The sequence below is a fragment of the Pseudoliparis swirei genome, chromosome 17 (genome assembly GCF_029220125.1).
Source record: "Pseudoliparis swirei isolate HS2019 ecotype Mariana Trench chromosome 17, NWPU_hadal_v1, whole genome shotgun sequence".
Lineage (NCBI taxonomy): Eukaryota > Metazoa > Chordata > Actinopteri > Perciformes > Liparidae > Pseudoliparis > Pseudoliparis swirei.
In genome coordinates this window covers 17,417,759-17,430,135 of record NC_079404.1, presented here as the reverse complement: position 1 = coordinate 17,430,135, position 12,377 = coordinate 17,417,759, and the positions used below count along the sequence as shown (strand labels likewise).

Below are 12,377 nucleotides of genomic sequence, written 5' to 3'. Positions count from 1 at the left end.
GGATGCATGTACAGGCGGACATACGTGTGGTAAATCGTAGATAACCAAGGTAAACATCAGAGATCTACTCAGAGTGTCTGCATTTCTGCCTGCACACATCTGTCCTCCAGATTTCCCTGTTTCTGAAATAGCCATCTTCCAGCACACTACTCCACTCTGTCGGTAACAAGCACTTCAGCCATTAGCCCTTCGAATGGAAACACATTCTGCTTCCTTGCATCTACATTGGACTTGTAGTTCTTCAAGTATGTGAGTTATTAGACGGGGTTGAATCAACCTGAAAAAAAGAAGAAGGTTGAAGGGCACACTGAGAGCAAATCGTATTAAGCCAAGCTGAACGGGATAAAGTATGTACACAAAAGCGCCACAGTTATTCAGCCATGCACACCACTGCAATAGATTTACATCTGTAGTTTTCTGACAGTGTTGTATTTATTTTATTGTATGTGAGGGAGACCACTGGCTCACAGCTTTCTCCTGTTCAATCATCACGCTCCCATTCTAACAGATTACATTTCCTCTACTCCTCTACACTCTCGAGGTGTAAACACAGCCGCTGAGCTGAAAGCATACAGATCTCAACATTCACGGTGAACATCGGCAGCCGGGCTTCCTAAATGCTAATCAAAAAGTCTCAAAACATCTACGTCCCCATTGACATTGATTTAGCTGCTGGCATAAATTAGATTCAGCAATCGCACGTCATCCATATTCATGGTGCAGTAATTTACTTACATTAATGTGCATCCACAGCCGTAATGCTATTCGACTTACAAATCAATTTAGTTGATAAATATGGACGCCCTGTTGTTTGTCCTGTTACTTCTACAAGCTTCTGTTTCCGATCTGTATCCTCATTTTAATCCTATTATTTTCACCCTGATTATGTTTAGTTTATACTACATAATGTACCACTGGTAAGTAGTACATTTACTCAACAAATGTACTTAAATATATTCATTTGAACTATATACTTGTTCTACTTGGAGTCCACTGAATGTTTTACACTTATGGTTACTACAGTTACTTTGCTGATTAAGATTTTACATTAAAATATATCAGTATGATGCAGGAGTACAGGTATATCATTTCTCTAACCAGTAGTGTACTGTATAAGCATCAAACATGTATTCCACATTGACACAGGAGGTATTTTTAGATAATGGCATTTCTACGTCTAGTTAAATAAAGGTTTTGCATACTTCTCTCACCACTGTTACATACTCAGTGTACCAATGTAGAAGCACACAGAAGACAAACACAAGTTCTGTGCTTCAAAGCAGAGCTATAATTGTAAACAAAACTACCCATTACCAACCTCCTAACCCACCGTTTATTGAATTAAAGGCTGTACTTGACTTGGTAGATTTAAAAACAGCAAAAATCAAGTCAAAAAGTATCCAAAGGTTGTTTAAAATGAGAGAAAAAGTGCACATTATTTGAGAGCGATATGTTTCCGTAGGTAACAGCGGTTCAAGTATAATGTAAACATTCACTGTTTATTTGTTTAAAGGGGAACTGAAAATGTGAGAAAAGAAATGCTAAAATATAAAATTGGATGCTCAAAATGGCATGTTGGCACGAGTACACTAGTATATTCTTTTAATCACAAATTGTTTGTGCAATTATTTACTGAGCAAAATAGGTTTCATGCCGATTTCAAGCTATACAAATGTATTCGTCTGTTCAACAAAATTGTTTCAAACTGTTGCAAAATGAAATAATCCATGACCTAGACATGGTTCATGTGCTGATTGTAATTGGGATTCTCCTCCGCTTCCTTTCAGCACGAGGTAATTGCGGTGTCTGAGAAGGTGGTTGTGCGGCTGGAGGACTTGGCGAAGTGGACGGTACCGGACTTCTCAGGATGGACCCACTGTCTGAAGGCCGAGCCGCTCAAACCCTCGGTGCTTCGGGAGCTGGGGACCAACGGGATGCGGGAGGCCCTCCACCGCTACCGGGACAGCACCCTGACCAGCGGACTCAACTTCAAGGATGTCCAACGGGAGAGGGCACAGCTGGGTGAGCGTCAGCAGAAACCCACATTTATTTTGTCTTTTTTTAAGGTTATTTCTTTTGTTTGCATTTTTTCCCTCCAAAAGGTTACTGCAGTGTTTACAATTTCTCCGGGCTGCTGTGTTGAATGTTTCTGTATTTGAGTGCCGTCTCCACCATAAATCAGCTTATGTTTATTGTGCTTTGGTTGGTTTAACAAGTGTTGTCTTGACTGGAGTAATTCATCAGTAGTTGTTGGAATTCCTCCCGATATAATGAGCTGAGAATCACGCTAATAGAGGTGGGATAGAGGTAATGGCAGCGTGTTTGCCAACACGTTATCATCCTACAGTATAACAGCTCTTTTCAGAGTGCGACAACAACAAAGGCAGCATTGCAAAAATCACATCATTCAGCTAGTAATGTTTTGAAATAATTGAGTCACATCAAACCGCAGTCTACTTCTCCTTCAACGCCGTCTTATCCATCAGTTGGGATGGTAATTGGCTGTGTATCTCAGGAGCTTTAAGGATCATTGCTGTTTGTGTCTGAATGGTTGACTGGCGTATTCATCATGTACACGCTGCCATTAAGTGTTGGTGATTGTTTGATTCCTGCACCGGGTTCTTTGGGTCTCTCGTCAGCATTTCCTATGAATCAGTCCCAACATAGAGCTGGATGTCTCTGCGGATGATTCATCCGATGCAAATAGGAAACTCTGGCATTTGAGCCTCATAATCAGAAAGAACATAATGTTCCACTTGAAGCTGTTTCCCAGTTATTTGCCTCTCTCTCTCTCACATTGCTGTGATGTAATGCCTAATACTGATTATAATGGTACAATGTAGCTTAGCAAACATGCTAGAAATACTATCACGTCTTGCCAGATTATAAGTATGTATCCTGCAGATTTAAGCCAAAAATTTAGCTTTCTAATCCTCAATTAATTTAGGTTTAATAATCATTTTATGCCTCGAGCCTTTGTGGAAGTGAAACTGCTCTGGGCTTGAAAACATGAGCCTTTTTTCAGAAAAAGGTGGTTTATTGATGAATCCTGTACTGTTTTCTGCTCCTGATCTTCCAGGAAGAGAAGCTGTGGTGTGTTTCAGTGTGTAATGCCCTTGATTACTCGATATTTGCTTGAATCTCATTCACAAAAAAGACAAGAGGATCAATAATGGATGCTTTGTTGTTATTCCAGGAATCAATACAGTGTGCTTGAGTGTGTGTGTGTGTGTGTGTGTGTGTGATTGCTTGCTTTCACAAAAAGATGTGTCAGTCGGCTTCTTAAATGACATTATGTTCCATATCAGGGCTTTCTATAAATGTGCCGTTTTGACAAGATTGTATAGATTTCTCTGTTGCCGGACGATGACGCCATTGCTACTGAGGAGTTGTGTGTGTGTGTAATGTATGCATGTGTACATGTGTGTGCGTGTGTTGCTAATGAGCAGCGCTGTCGTTAATGACTCCATCAGGCTGTTTTTAAATGCACTTGTCACTCCGATGGGACACTCCGCCAGAGAATCTGCCCACTCAGCAGAACGGGCTCAGACTCTGGCAGGGCACCAGAGACGCACAAACGTACGCACACACCCTCACACACACACACACACATAGATGACCACATGCACACATGCTACACACTGACAATCAGTGGCGTACACTCACTTATTCATGTGTTTGTTTGTTCACTACGTCTTTGAGGTCTTGGTTGTTGACAGTCTAACAATATGAGCGATGCAGGGAGTTTGGGAGAGAGGGAGAGATATCACTTATTCTTCAAATGCAAATGCTCGTTACTCTGAGCAAGGGTTTGCATAGAAATATGAAATATGCCACTGCAATGCTGCTGACTACCGGAATGAAATATTCATGCCCCAGCAGCAGATCAGATGTAAAAGTACCCTTAAAGCGTCTTGTATTCTGTGTAATATCGGCTCATTGACTAAACTGACTTTTTTATGATACAGCTGTATGCTCCTTTTTGCGTTGTATACAGAATGGATCGAAGGGACTGCTCGCTCTTTTCACTTGAATTATGTATTTGCTGATTGCTATTCTCGGGCTGATCTGTGTAACTATGTCAGAGGAATTGGATTGTTCCCCATAACAGGATACTGCAGCACTACCACAAGCTGCACAGAAAAACATTGTGAGCTAAAGAGCAATAAAGTGTGCCATTGTTATCGAGGGAAACCGCTCTCTCTTTCGTCTCAGTGCGTATCCTAACTGTTCCTGGCACACTGACAATGTGAATTAAGTGCACTGCTACATAGATTTGTCTCACAGTCAACATATAGAAAATATTACAAGACAAATGGGTCTGAAATATCAAAACGACATGTTCTTTTCCTGATCTGCATTATGGTTTAATAAGTGAACAAAAGCTAAATTCTGCATATAGGGTGAAAGCAAAGAGAGGGCCACACAAAGTAAAGTAATTAATTAGAGAAACGAGTGACCTTTGCTGCTGTCCTGCAGCATCGACAGCTGTGACTCTGAAACCTGTGAGGCAGAGAGATGATTGGGATCATAATTCAAATTACAGCTTTCGCCAGGCATTGTAATGCAGTGTTTTAAAAGTGCAGCCGACCAGGAATAGGAGGACCTTGAGAATGATGTAACGTTCCCAAACGCCTTTAAAACCCCAAACAGAAAAAAAATCATTTGAAAAATTCAGATCAGTGTCTTCTTGCCGTGATTTAGACAAGAACATTGAGATAAACTCTCATGGCTGTACTGCAGATGATATTACCTGCAACCAATTAGCTTAGCTTAGCAGGAAGACTGTAAATAAGGGGAAACCGCTTGCTAGCCTCTGTCATATCGGATCTAAAGCTCACAAATTAACATCCTGTTTGTTTATCCTCTACACAAAAATGTGGTGGACTATTTCTTGGCTGAGTGCAGTAACTTCTTCCTCTTGTTGTCACTGTGTTGTTGCCACAAAGGCAGAATAAATGTTTCCAGCCTCTGTGCTAGGCTAACCGACTGCTTGCTGCAGCCTCTTATTTAACTTACAAACACGAGAGTGGTATCATCATCTAACTATGAACATAGTTGACACAATGTCTCCTTGTGACCTGCATACAGCACAAAGAGCATTAATCACATCACAATCAGTGTTTCCCACATACAGTGAGCCAAGAGGACAGTAATAACACATTTCATGGAGTACATGAAGAGTGATGTCTTGTACTTTGCAGTCCTTACATAATCTGTAATGTGATTCACTTAATCAGGTAAGGCAAACTGTCCACTCAGTTTATCTTGTATTGGACTGAGCATTAGAGCTTCTTTTTTACTGTGCTATCCACCAGGGATGACTTGCCAGGGAAGTTTACATTCTGCCCCACTATCTCTCCCCAGAGAACTGGCCTGATTTTTTTTTCATTGCTGCCTGCCGAAATTGGTTTCTGCTCGTATACTACGAGGCCGAGTGCCGGAGAGCTGTATCTGCTGATACAGTTTGTTGGATTTGGCGAGGAGAAACAGAGAGCTGTAGAAGGAAAATAATATTAATACAAAAACAAAGGATTGCTCTTGCTCACAAAAAAAGCTCAATATGTTTTGTGTCTTGTTTTTCTTCAATTGAAGCCTTTAGTGCAGAGGCCAGTGAGCAGATTGTGAGTTGAGATGATGTGGCGGATTATACAAGGTCAAAGTGTGTGACTACTGCATTCACAGAACATAGATGGTGTACCTGACTCCTGCCCTCCCCGAAAGTATCATCGGTAGCTCGTTCATCCCCCAGCGCTGTGCGGATCAGGGCTGTCTGAGAAAACAACCCGTGTAGCCGTGCAGGCGGAGAAAATATACAGTGTATTACCAAAGCAGTCTCCCCTCCCCTCGACCTTTTAAACTATATATAATATCGAAAATGTAAGTAAACGACACCATACATTTCCAAAAGGAACATTATCAGACTTATTAATATCTGATATCTGTTGTTCTTCCATTGTTTGACCCACAAAATCTATCCGGTGAAACCCAGTAAAGTCGAGGGTTGATGATGGATTAGATATCGCAAAAAATATGTCATCATTTTCATGGAATATTCAATTAGATGGTGGTTAAGGTCGGTTATTCATTTTCAAGGAAAGGCATGTTATTCATTCAGCTCCTTTATTCTGTTAAAAGCTATAAACAGTGAGCTTTGATTGATGACTTCTATCCAATAGGCCTCTTTCACTGCAGACATTTTGACATGTAGTTGCAGGGTAAACACAGGTGTAATTGATAAAAATGAATTATGGCCCCATTTTATCCTGTGAGTCACGGTGAGCCAACAGGCGCAATAGTGCCCTGGCCTACCTAAATTGAACAGGGCCATAATTAATGTTATTAATAACACCTGTGTTTACCCTGTGAGGACAAGTATAACTGGCTGCTCTATCAAGGTCCAGAGTCAAATGTGACGTGACACATTTGAATAAAAAAATCACTTAAGCTGTATGTATACAATTAATGACATTATGACATTTACCGAGTATAATCCTCAATAACTGACCTTTATTGTATACTTTAGGTTAAGCACACAACATAAATTATTTTCCCAGAGCACCGTCTATCTCTATCCAAACACATACCGGAGGAGCAGTTTGGGGTGCAGTGTTTTTCTCAAGTCCACTTGGCCGACCTTCTCCACTAACTGAGCTTCATAAAACTGCATTATGCACCGTGTCCTAAATACATACGACATACTAATTACACACTGTGTATCGTTGTACTATTTTTGCAGTTAAGCAAGCATGCAGAATACCCGGAAGCTGAAATCAAAGCAGCTAAATGGAATTCAGCCAACACCAATTATATTAATAACACCTGGGGTGATGCTACTATGACAAGATGTCTCATGTGAAAAAAGGCGTATTTCTTTGGACATTGTATTGTGGAACAATAATTATAATTTAAAAAAAATGTGTGCACACATTTGGAACGTACTCGGAATGACAGTGTATTCTGGAATTGGGACAAGCTAGTACTTAACTTTTTGTGATCAGAGCTAAATGTACATCGATTGAGCTGGAAAAAGGCACAGCGGGCCGGCGAGGCACGGAGCGATATCGCTGCATTTCAAGATTCTTTACAGCCTCGGCCCCTCGGGGGTTTACACCACTGTATTTCCCTCTGATGCAACATCTGATCAGTTTGCGCGGCTTGGCACATATACCCGAGTTGATATCCCGACAATATTTCAGTCGGAACATTTCAATTTGATGCCGAGGGTAGATTCTGTCCCTTTTCAGAGACTGTTGAGAGCGTCACTGAATGTTTATGCGGGCAGGAACTGGCGATAAGGAAACAGACAGATGCTGCCTTCTCATGGTTGATTTGTCTCGGTGACAATACAGAACAATATTTGAGACTTTGAGTCACTATCACACATGAAAATGTTTTATGTTTCGACTGCAACGTGGGAAGGAGTAAAGCGGTTTCTTGGAAAAGATAAAGAGAAAGTGCCGTGGTGTTACAAGAGTAATGGTATGTTGTGACTCCGGCAGAGAGAGAGCGTTTTTGTAAGACGCGTCACCACACTGTATTCCTCTATTCAGAATATGTGGCAGATTGTATCGTTTGCACTTGTTTTGCTTTCCGCCCTTCAAACATATTTGCTTCCCCTCCTGCTTTTTTTCTTCTGCAGAATTAATTCTACAAACTGTCCAAAATCCTTCCTGAAGTAATTGAATGGAGTGTTTGTATTGATTATGTACCTCGCTCACCCCTCCCCACTTTCTCCAATTCTTTTGGTATGTTCCCCCCCCCCCCCCTCCCTTTCTTTTTGGTGGTGCTGCGAGTGTTTATGGCAGTATCTTCTTCATTATGCTCAGACCTGTAGGAGAGAGAATCACAAGCTGTTTTTCCTCGCTGATGTGCTCATATCATTAATTCACTTCTGACTGGCCAGAAGCCAGAGAATTCTAAATCTGTAAGCAGTAAATTGTGTGCCGGGGTGGAAAAATCTATTAGATGTTTGAGCATGCCTCGAATTTGAATGGGAGAGAGGGAGAGAGAGAGAGAGAGAGAGCGAGAGAGAGAGTGAGAGAGAGAGAGAGAGAGAGAGAGACCATCCTACATCTGAGCCATGTCCTGTTATGGCTCGCACCGTTATCAAATTCCACCTCTTCGGATAGCTATATTCATTAATAATTTGTGTTATTTTATTTCTGGAATGTCACATAATGTGTTTTTTGACTTGAGTGAGGCAGTTGGGGCTGAAGGCTGATGTGGATGCTTAAACAATGAGAATGGCCTCGGAGGAAATGAAGAGCTCTGTCTCTCCATTAGCGAGGTCTGGAACAACAGTTGTGTCTCTCTTCTCTCCATTAGCCAGGTCTGGAACAACAGATATTGATGTCACCTCTGCCAGGCATCTTAAATAGACAGAAAGGGAGTGAGGTTCTTTTGTAACACAATGGCTTTTTAGAAAAAATAATCTTCATTTAAAAAAATGTTTATTATGAAAGGCCATTAAATCACAAGAATCAGGAGTTTTTATTATTGTTTTTTTATCTCAGGTTGTGTGTTTCTGCTAGTTCCAGTTACACTTTTACTCACACGTAAATGTAACCCTACAAGCAGGCTTACTGGAGATATTTCTAGATTTGTCTTTGTCAAGATGATGCTCATTTCAAGTATTAATGTAGCATTATTATTTCAGTGCCGAACTGCCTTTTCTACACGGCCCCTTGACATGTTATGTTGACATTCTGCCTCATATATGTGGGCCTTCGACACATCACAGATTGTACAATTAATAGCTCTACATATTTTATGAGCATGCCAGTCCATCTGTTTTATGAATGCATGTAAAGCTGTCCTGTCCTGTTGTGTGTATTAAAAAGACTTGAATTTCAAATCAACATAAAGAAAAACATTTTAATGGACGTTGCATTGTAAAATGAATATGAGCAGCGGTGCAATGTAAATAATTTACTAAGTCTCTGTGCAGATTTGAGGTATTTATACTTTAACAGAGTATTTTATGCTACATCATACTTCTCTTGCACTACTTTTTTTTATGTGTCAGTTTAAATCACAGTTATATACATGGGATTAAAATCCAGAGATGATGCATCTTTACAGATTAAACTACCCAACCATGCATAAAGTAGTGAAATACTACGAATACACTTATGCATCAGTACTCATATTCCATTAATATATGATTATACTCATAGGAACAATGTTGAGTACCGAGTAGGCATACAAGCACTTTCCATTGTGATACTTTTGGTACATTTAGCTAATAACACTTACATGCTTTTATTAAAGTGACACTTTTACTTAAACACAGGATCCGAATGCTTCTTCCACCTCTGAATGCAGCATGGGCTCACCGATTTCTGATTAATACATGATTCCTATTATCGCATTGTCTTGCATAAGTGAATCTTGAGAGTGGAGATACATTTCATTTGATACTGATTTTCTATTGCTGTTGCTGTTGGCTCATACCGTTGATCGTGAGTGTAAACGATCCGTTGCTATCTGTTCGAACTTGAATTATGGCTCACTTTACAAGCTTTGTTTCGTTATGATGCATAAGCTCTCGCCGCTGATTGCAAAACAGCTTTCTCAACATCCATTTAGTATCTGTTAGAATCTGAAAGGCAGCACTGATGCAAGAGGGTCACATACTGTAGCCAGCTGCAGGATATATACGGGAGTACACAGTGTGGAAGATAGACTCAGCCTTGTAGGAATAACATAGGGTTCATTTCACAGCGCAGAGGTAATGCATTTTTCCTGCATTCAAAGGTAATTGCAATAGGAGGCTTTGATAGATTCCAGATTGTGTGTGTGTGTGTGTGTGTCTGTGTGTGAGTATGTGTGTGTGCTCAGACATACTTGCTTGGATACATAACTAATGTTTTTATTAAGCCAATGAAATACATATGACGTAATTTGTATTAGCTAAATATCTCTGTGCGGATGGTGTAATATATTTTGGTTTCTTTGATATATTGGCTGCCAGAGCAGTTGGAAGGAGTGCCTTGGCTACAAACAATAGATCATTGATGCCTCTCTGTCCTCTTTTTCAACCTGTCAGTCCATTTCCTTGTTATGTCCTGGCCTGAGGAGCACTTGGCAAAATGAGAGGCATTCAGCCAGTCTTGTATTTTTCACCCTGATTTTCCCCTCAGCCATAACTCAGCAAAGCTGTTGTTTCATCAGACATTTCGGGGGATAATATCTACAGTTTAACATAAGCACAGTCCCAGAATTCCAATCTAGCAATGTAGTCGGTGCAGCCTTTATTGTTCTTGCTAATGATGCTCATTACATGTGAGAGAGGACATCCGAGCAAATGGAGATAATGCTATATATACAAATACAACCTGATATTTAGGTATTTGGTTTTCATGATGAACTATAGCTTCATCACCATGACTGGCAAGGTTTCAAATAGAAACTGCTGCCAAATAATTTCTTTCTTCATTTTGTTGTCACTCTATGTCTCTTCTTGCTGTGTTATCATACTGTTTTTTTCTTTTTGCGAGCTGTAGTGTGTATGAACACAAGCAATATTACAGAGTGAAATACAAAATATGGAGTGACCGGTCAACATAAAGTTGTTATCGGAGCAAGTAGATATTTTCCATTGAAGCTCTTATCTTCCCTGTAAGATATGAGACTAGCGGCTACAAACACTGTATGTGCTGCATTACACTGATTACAGCTCTGCTGGAAAAGCACAGGTTTGCCACATTAGAAGTCCTGTTCTGTAATCCAGAATGAATATGTTTAAAGCCAAGCTGGTCGCAGTTTACCAGAAATTACCGGCTTGTTTAGGCAGATACTGTGTGTTTCATATGAGTAACACAGCAGCCTTGTGAAAACAGTTTGTGCAGCAGCGAGCCGGGGAACTTCAAACTGAGATCATTAGGGGTTGCGGAGAGAAAACAATTGTTAGTGGTTGTTTTCTTTTTTTGTGGTGCTGTTAGAATGTGTAATCATAACTAAGTGCTGGGAGAATTTCCTGCAGTGTGCATTCCTGGGACTTGCTTTTGTATCTTCTGTACGCTTTATATCAATGACAGCTCATAAACAAGAAATCCGAACAGATGGCGCTGGTTTTTAATGACATATTGCTATCTCTAAAGTCTCTCTCTGAGCCACAGACTAAAACGTCTCCCCTTGGGGAGTGCACCGCTCTAGTTGTTATCATCCGTTGCTAATGTCACCCTTTTCTTTATCACATTGTCAAGTCCTCCAGCTAAATAAATGCAATGTAGATTGAGTATTGTTCTGGATGTAATTATTGAAAAGGGTTCCAGTTGACTTAACTCTATGGGCTGTTTATTTAAAGCCCTCCTCTTCTGATGATAGAGAAAGAGAGAGAGAGAGAAGGAGAAAGAGAGGTTCTTATATAATGACAGGAATTCACAATGGAGTCATGCTGAATGACAACCCCCCCCCCCAACAAACTCCCCCCTACTCTTCCTCATTACAGTTTTACTATTGGGAAACTTGCCTGTCTCAAATAGCCTCTAGTATTATTGCTTTTCCCCCGCCTGCTCTTTTTGTTCTTCATTCTTTTTCTGAAAACATATTAAATCATGTTTCCTCGTACACAGTATACACCCTGAGAATAAGTCTGAGTAGATAATGAGAGGCTCTTCTTTGAGGAAATACACACAGCAACTTTGATCTAGAATGGCATGTAATTCCTTGCCTGACCCAATTCCCAATCTCTTGATAAGATGTGTTTTCTCTCTCTCACTCTCTCGCTCTCTCTCTCGCTCGCTCTCCCTCCTTTGCTCTAACCTTCCCGCAGAACTCACTTAAATGGGAACTTGCTGTCCCATTAAAGATACATTTAAAGCCAAACATGTCATCCATTTCATTCTGCAGGGGGAGGATATGTGTGGTTGGAAACGCTGGAACTCTCCATGTATCCCTCTTTCTCCCTGTCGGTGACAAACCCTGAGATCTCTGATCACAGCTGCGCAATTGAGTTTGTGTCGGACAGAGCTGCGTGACAAATGAAAGTGGCCGTCATAGGAGATAGAGTATCATCACCTGGGTGTAAGAGCTTTTAAGCTCACTTGAGGGGAGTGAAGGAGACATGGAGAAGGGGTTCTCTTGTTTGTGGATATGGCAGCTGTATTGCTCCAACCAAAGATAGTTGATTCAATTTGCTCCCCGTGGTATTTGCACATTTCAGGATTCTTGCAGAGCAGCTTGTTTTTTACTTTCAGAATTGACTGCGCGATAAGTGGATTGACCCCCGAAACCCAGCAGTAGCCTTTCATTAGTCAGGATGCAGCCGCGTACCAGACAGCGAACAGGGTTTAGGGTCAATCCATCACGACACAAAGGGGGATCAACATGGCACAAACTTGTCTTAAGGGACAATGTTGCACCCAACGTCA

At 40.8% G+C, this 12,377-nt stretch overlaps 1 protein-coding gene across 1 annotated transcript in view; it reads left to right on the top strand.

The window, feature by feature from the left end:
* The window catches only part of arid5b (AT-rich interaction domain 5B), a 70,828-nt gene that overhangs the window by 8,734 nt on the left and 49,717 nt on the right, over positions 1 to 12,377 (top strand). Inside the window, exon 3 of the mRNA XM_056435783.1 lies at positions 1,788 to 2,022. Coding sequence (XP_056291758.1) covers positions 1,788 to 2,022 — 235 coding nt within the window. The remainder of the gene's footprint in view (positions 1 to 1,787; positions 2,023 to 12,377) is intronic.